Source organism: Nicotiana sylvestris, mitochondrion (assembly GCF_000393655.2).
Source record: "Nicotiana sylvestris cultivar TW 137 mitochondrion, complete genome".
Taxonomy (NCBI): domain Eukaryota; kingdom Viridiplantae; phylum Streptophyta; class Magnoliopsida; order Solanales; family Solanaceae; genus Nicotiana; species Nicotiana sylvestris.
Window position 1 is genome coordinate 195,001 of NC_029805.1, and position 7,500 is coordinate 202,500.

Genomic DNA, 7,500 nt, shown 5'->3' on the forward strand with positions numbered 1-7,500 from the left:
CGGGATTCTCTAAAAAGCCAAGGTCGTGGGTGGCCAAGAGGGCCCACTTGGAGACTTGGGATCTCAGCAGGAAATGCGAAGGTTGCAACAAGCCGGCCGGCCAAAGAGAATCAACTAGTTTAGTTCTGATCTGAGTAGGCTCATAATAGGGAATACCCTAACCCTGGGAACCGGGGCCTGGCCATCCTTCGTTTGCGGTCGACGTTCCGGCTTTGTCCGTCGACAGCTGAATGTTTCGATCTGGTTCGATTCATGATCGCATCTGCAAACCTTATCCCGTGGGCTTTAGCGGACGTTTTTCATTCTTCACCCGGTCCTTAGTAGCCTTTCCAAAGTCAACCTAACCGGTTACCTTTTCCAAGGCGCTAAATAGGCCTTCGCCCTTACGCCTTTATATATAATAGAAGAAAATTAGATAGTTGTATATAGAATTAGCCAGATCGTCTGAAGCATGAACAGAATCGCCTTTGTTCTGAAGGCCTAGCGAGTTCCTTTTTTTTTTTTCAAAGGCGGTCCTTTTCTTTCCTCGGACCGATGACTCGCTTGTTCAGTACTGCTAACTATTATAGGAGGATGTCGCCCCCTCGGGACTACCAGTAGCTTCGGTTGTTGAATCTCGTGCAAGTTAGGTTGTGGTTGTATTGGCTGCAAGCGGAACGTAGGCGCTTTAGGTGTGTGTTGACCATGCACTCTCGCTTCGTGTAATGTCGTATGTATGATAGAGGTAGTGTGGTGATTGACCTCAATGCTAATGGTGATCCCCAAGGTTCAACGAATGAATGAAGCTATGATCGTACCCGGATAGAGATGATGGTCTTCCTCTGATGTCTCCAAGCCGGCCATAATAGAATAGATAGGCGAAGCAGTCAATAGCAGTCTGTTCTCGCCTATCGATAGATAGCAGGTTGCTTCCAAGCTCAAACCATTTGAAACAGAATTGCTACTTTTTTCTTGTTATTGATAGAGTGGTATTCTCCGCCCCTGTCAAATAAAGTAGAGGGGGAGAACTGGAAGAGAGAAGGAAAAAGAGCAAAAGATTGACAAGTCTAATGGGGGAAGAATGGCTGACACGTTGACTGCCTTCGATACTAGAAAAAAAAACCCAAGCGGTCTAACCTAACCCCCAGGGCGGAACCCAACCGAAAGGCGCTAGACGGACTAAGGGCAAGCGAGATAAAGAAAGCAGCTGGCCCTATGTGTAAAACCTTGCCGCGGGAGAGTCTTTCTCCAATGAGAATAAAGAAAGTTTTTGGGCAAGACAAGAAAGGAACTCGCCCTTTGACACCAAGGGATAAGAGCTGATTGCTGGCGATGACTTGGTGAAGGGAATCTATGAGAGAAGGTTCTCGAACCGGGTTACGACCGAATAGAGCGCGGAACCAACGAGTTCAGTCGAACAAGGTAACGAGTCTAAGGGAAGGATCAAGCTTGAAAGGAATGGACGGGCGTAGGCTTAATAGTGAACGCAGACCCCCCTGCTTATAGATATGAGATCAATGACTTAAATAAAAGAAAGATGTCGAGAGAAAGTCTTAGCCCTTAAAATGCGTTGCGAAGAGAGATCGAAGACGAAGATTTTCTGACGCAGTGCGGGCACTGGATGGAAAAGACAGATAAAGGAACAACCCACCGGAAGGGCATACCTCAAGGGGCACCAATCTCCCCCGGCAAAGATCTATCTGCGCGAAGCCGACCTATGGATAGAAAGAAAGATGCAGGAAAGGCAAATGAAAGAAGAAAGCAAAATTTGCTTTGGGAGTGTGAGATAGGCAGACGGGGAGTACGCAGCCGAACAACCGCTGGGGTTTCCAGCAGTGATAGCTGAACTAATCAGATGGGCCGCCCCAAACCTTACGCTGACATTTTAATCGGAAATCAACATCGGGTCCCGGCTATCCGAAAAACGCAGACTGAAGCGGAAGATCACAAAATGCAACACAACAAGGGGGTCGTTAGACCGTAGCTTGCGCGAAGGAAGAAGCTAATCAATCAGAATTGAGACAGGGAGGAGAGGCGAAAGAGAGATTTTCGAGCCTGCAAGCAGCAAGCAACAACGGCTTTTCAGCCGTTGCGCGCTAGCTTGTAGTTTAGGGGTATAGTAGGGGTGCCCCTTTCTCAAACTTTTCTATAATATAAGGTATTTGGAACCCTAGTTTTGGAGTTTTCCCCAACCAACCTATACCTTACTAATAAAAAGGGGCTTCCCTTTTTCAGCTGCATTGCACTGCCGCATAAACAATGGATCCGCTGGGCTGGATGAGCAACCTTCTATCTGGCCTCTGTACCAATAGTAGAGTGGCTTGCTACTTTCAATCAGAAAAGGAAGATTGAGCAAGGCAAAGGAGAAAGAAGTTGTCCCCTCTTCTCTGCCGCCGCCGCATATGTAGAAAAAGAAGGAGCGGAGAAGGAAGAACAACCGTTTGACTTTGGCACATGAGGTGGCGGGTTTGGCTAGGTAACATAATGGAAATGTATCGGACTGCAAATCCTGGAATGACGGTTCGACCCCGTCCTTGGCCTCGAGGAGTGGTGAGCAGCACGGAACTTGTTTCAATCAAATGGCATAGTATTAGGGTAGGAGGCTTTCCTTTGTTATAGAAATCCACAGACAACATTCTGGAACTTCCAAACCAAAGAAATGCAAGATGAGAAGGAGCTTTTTACGTTACGCTTCAATAGAATGAATTCGGTAAGGGTAGAATAGGCCCTATGGTCGATCGAAGGTGCTGTGCCACTTGAACTCAAATCTATCTGACCTTCAATCCAGCCAGCTCATAACAAAATGTTAGACCAATCTCAGGGCTGACACAACCGAATTGGTTGAGGAAAAGGAAACCCCAGCGACCAAGCACTCCCGCCCCCAAAAGCGGAGACCGAAGAACCGCCAGGTTGTCGAGGACACGTCTGAAGAGGAGGCGGGCGCCCTCTAAGTTGACCACCCTACCCACTAATGGACTATGAGGGGGGGGAAGGCGAACGGGAACCGACCGAAAACCCTCTCTTTACTCAATGGATAGCGCTTATTCTCTTTCAATCAACAAAATGAGAAATGGGGGAGAAAGAAAAAAAAGAGGTCTTTATTGAAGAGGCTTTGCACCTGAAATAGGACTAATGCAGATCCAGAAGAATGGTCTGGGCTTTCGAAAAGATGAAGATGCAAGGGGTAAAGAGACAGTCTTTTGAACAAGCAAGCTGACATAAGGATTCTAGCTCGCGCCCACTTAGAGCAGATGGAGATTCTCGGACGGGGAAAAGCGGCACTCGACATCTATTAAACAAGACCAAGAACAAAGCCATACCATGCCCTCGGGAGAAAGTAGTGATGATTGCCATGAATGCTGCCCTCGAGGACGTGTACAAGAAGGTCTTTGCCGATTCCTATCAACATGGTGCATCTCTTAGTAGAGGGGCGTGAAAAGTGGAGACTTTGACCGAATGAATAGGGATCAATTGATAGACATTTTTCTTGAGGAAGAGAATCCAGGATGAACGCTTTTTTCATTCGCTATGCGCTGACTGGATGCGTACTCGCGTGATCAATCGATGGACGGGGGAATTGCGTGAATGATGAGACCGGCCTAACCTAAAGTCAAGGCTCTTCCCTCTCTTGATGGCGAATCTTGATTGACTGACACTAGGAACCGATTCGGAGAAAGAAGAAGCATGGCATGAGATAGGCGGCGGATCAATTTCCGATAGCGAATTACTTGACTCGATGGATGGAGGGAGAGCCCTCCAACTCAAGCACGAAATCAATGTTGAGTCAACAATCATCGAGAGGGGTACCACCAAGCGAGATCGAGACCAGCCCCTTGTATAGGTATAGGGTGGAAAACCTGCGCTTCTTCAAATATCCCATAAATCTAAATAAAGTAGGGACTTCAAAGCTTGACTAACAAGCGAGAAAGTTGACTTTGAGAAAGAAAAGGGGCGCCCTAGCTGCAATCAAAAAACAGCGCTAACGAGCAAGAAAGGCCCCCTTACTATAGATAGGGCGTTAGCGCTTTACTAATAACATATATAGGGCTGACTTTTTTCAGCTTGATCGGAATCGATTCTATGATTGAATAGCAGAAGTGCTACTTAGTAGTAGAAACTCGGAGAGACAGACAGAGAGGGGACTCTTTCATACCTGCTAACTCCTAGGATGAGAAGTAGGTCCCTTGTTTTTGGCAGGAAGAGTTCCAGCCTTTGTTGCCCCTCGGTAGAGTGAGTCTACTTAGCGAACTGGCAGGACGCGGAGATCTATTGATCAATATGAATCTCGAGAGTGGATGGTTGATCGCCGCCTCCTTGTCCTGGAGGCTCTCCGGCCGGGGAGGGGCTTGCTATCGTAACCTTTTCTCCCGGTGTATGTGAAAAAGAGTGACGAACTCATTTTTATTCGGTCATAGGTTGGTCCAAAGAACGAGAGTCGGCTTCCAACATTAAGTCCGTTGTTCCTCAGTAGCTCAGTGGTAGAGCGGTCGGCTGTTAACCGATTGGTCGTAGGTTCGAATCCTACTTGGGGAGATTTTTTAGTTATCGCTTTTCTGACCTAGCGACCCCTGTCCTTCTCCTTTGTTTCTAAACTAGCAGAATCGTGGGACATCAAAAGCGGTAAGTTGATTGTTGGTTTTTATTCCTCACTCTCGTATAGGTTAACTTGGTTCGTTCCATTCTTAGGGATAAGAAGGATCCACTGGAAAGACTGGAGTAGTATCTTCATTAGCCGGAAGGAATTAGTCTCCACTAGCGTCATTCGAAGAACGAACAAGAAAAGGGTTACTGTTTAGGATAGATGGATGTGGCCCAATGGCTAAAGCTCTGCCAGCTTCTTGTAGACTGAACTCTCTTCTCTTTAGGCTCCGAGTTCTTTTTTGGGGGGATGGTCTAATTTACTAGTGGCAACGAAGTTCTTGGTAATTAGCAAGGGGGAAGGAGGATCTCCACTCATTTCATTCATTCAGTGCCTGCGGTGAGGCGCGACCCACAACAAACGAAGGGGGAAAGCTTGCTTTGCTTGCTGTAGCCCTATTTTTGTAGATTAGGCTTGGTAAGCGTAAGCTATATTTAAGTAGGCTCGCAGCTTCGCTCAGCAGAAGAGCCTGACTTTTTATTATATTAGTAAAGCGCTAGCGCCCAACCTATACAAGGGCTTTGAAGGGATAGGGGAAGAAAAGAAAACAAAGAGGGTCATTTTCTTTTAGGAACATGGCTCCTTCATTCACTTGCTCATGAACTCGCAGCTTCGCCAGAAGCGACGAGGGGGGGCTGGGGAAGGCCGACGACTACATGAGGGGGAAGCTTTCGTAGAAGCTTTACCCCTTGCTTTACAGAGATAGTTATGAACTGACTAAATGACTAGATTCTCCCGGAACGCTAGCTAAGCTAATCGTCTTAGTTCCCTTCAATTAAATCAATAAGCTTTTTGATTGATTCAGGGCGCCGCCCCCCTTCTTAGAATTAGAACCCATTGAGGGGGGCCTCGGCCCGGGAAGGGGAGAGTGGCCGAGTGGTCAAAAGCGGCAGACTGTAAATCTGTTGAAGTTTTTCTACGTAGGTTCGAATCCTGCCTCTCCCACTTGTTTGTTGTAGACTTCAGAGAAGAGAAAAGAGGCATTCGTCAGCGTAGGAAGGCCAACCGAGCGAAGCTCTTTCTTTTTTTTGGCCGTGCCGTGAAGTGAAATTGTATCGTATGTTAGTTAGAGAGGTTGGCGAACTACTACGATCTATAGATTTCCCATCTATATCCAATCCCAACGAGAATAGAAGCGAGTCGCTTCCGGCCTGTCTTGTAGTCGTAGTCTTTTAGCTTATGTAGTCGTCGGCCTTCCTACACGCATGCGTCCGCCAGAATGCCTCCTTGGTTCGGGACGAAGCCAAGCCGATACATACGATAGGCGAAGGAAAGACCCCCATTTCATAGCGCCTGGGGAACGCAAGTTTGATCGAGGATTGGAGAGGAGAGGTGGAAGAAAGGGCTCGGGATGGATTTAGGAGTCTTTGTGCGAGCCGTATGCGGTGAGAGTCGCACGTACGGTAACGAGGGGGGTTCGCGTCTATACGTGTAGTGTGGTGCTTAGGCCTACCCACCCTATTTGTTCCATGATCTATGGGTCTACTGGAGCTACCCACTTCGATCAATTAGCCAAGATTTTGACCGGATACGAAATCACTGGTGCTCGATCTAGTGGTATTTTTATGGGGATTCTATTTATCGCTGTAGGATCCCTATTCAAGATCACTGCAGTTCCTTTTCGGGCGGCTGTAGGACGGCCGCCTATAGGTGGTAGGGTAGGGTGGGTGGTACCGCTCAGATTGCGGCCAATCTTCCTAACCGCGCGCGGGCCGGGCTTAGAGCGCGTGAAACTCATCACTACCTCGTAAGGGCGTTGAGACCATAGCATGTTACACGAAAGCGCCGCTTTCTCTGTAGTGTTGTCACACAGCTGCCCGCCTAGAAGAGCAACTCGCTCTGTAGTGTTGTCACACAAGATAAGCACGCCGCCCGCCTGCTGGCCGGGCGAATCGAAGTTATCTTCCGGTCAACTGTCCACCCAGTCAAGTGCAAAAAACACAGTAGAATCACGCAACGCACGCTGCTGGTGTGCTTCCTGCTCGCGAGGAAAGAAAGAAGAGCGACAGGGTTCAGTTCAGATTTGACTGTTTGCAGCATGGGAGCAGATTCCCCAAAAAATCCCTGGGAACAATGAAAAAAAAAAGATATCTCGGTAACGAAAACTATAGGGGGCTGTATTGGCGAGATCCAACGGTGAACAGCTGCCCAAAAGAAAAGCCGCCTGGAAGTCCGAGGACCTTTAGTACTGTACTCTACCCCCGAACCAGCAGCCTTCGCGCCAAGCAAGACCGCCCTTGTCCCTTTCCTTTCTCCATTCCGCCTCCTTCTTTGCTTTGTTCCAATAGAGTCTAAGGCAAAGTGGTTCGTATGCCTACTTGACGAAAGGGAACGAACAACCTTTCATTTCCGGGTTTATGGATTGGATTCAGTCAGCCTCACGACATAATCAGAGTGAGGCTTTGGTTACCGGCAAACGCTTCTCCAAAGGCGACCCTCTCGAGTTTCCGGCTGTTTCCGTCATTGAAGTAGCCTTTCGTCGCCCTACCAAACGAAAGAAGTCACTATCAAACAGCTCGCCCTATTGAAGTACCAAAGGTGCGCTCAGCCCGGTGACTAGGAAATGGGTTTGCCCTTGAATTGAAGTGATGAGGTCGGAAAGAGGGAAGTAGGGCTCCTATTGACTAAAGGTTGGTTCTTCGCTTTCCTTTAGAATGAAAGTTGCTATGAAGCCCCTACTACTTACTTTGTTTGATTCAAAAGGCGAACAGCCCCCCCAACTAGTTGTATGGGGTGGGGTGCTTGTGAAAAGCTGCTTTGGATATGAGTAATTCCTAAAAAAAGGCAAAGTCCGGTATTTGACGAAGATCTTTCTATCAATAGATAGGAATGAGTGTTCGATATAGGGGATAGGATCCATCTGCTCTTTATCTCACAATTTC

At 47.8% G+C, this 7,500-nt stretch overlaps 1 protein-coding gene and 3 non-coding genes across 6 annotated transcripts in view.

Annotated features, from left to right (window-relative positions):
- Positions 1-2,449: 2,449 nt before the first annotated feature.
- Positions 2,450-2,520, forward strand: trnC(gca). The gene has a single exon. It is a non-coding gene; the product is annotated as a tRNA-Cys (tRNA).
- A 1,920-nt stretch (positions 2,521-4,440) lies between these two features.
- trnN(guu) lies at positions 4,441-4,512 on the forward strand. Its single transcript has one exon. It is a non-coding gene; the product is annotated as a tRNA-Asn (tRNA).
- A 968-nt stretch (positions 4,513-5,480) lies between these two features.
- On the forward strand, positions 5,481-5,563 carry trnY(gua). The gene has a single exon. It is a non-coding gene; the product is annotated as a tRNA-Tyr (tRNA).
- A 517-nt stretch (positions 5,564-6,080) lies between these two features.
- On the forward strand, positions 6,081-7,500 carry nad2 (NADH dehydrogenase subunit 2; one part of a trans-spliced gene, as the record gives it; the window's edge cuts it; the record has 3 gene entries for this part). Coding sequences YP_009241422.1, YP_009241439.1 and YP_009241438.1 all cover positions 6,081-6,241 — 161 coding nt within the window.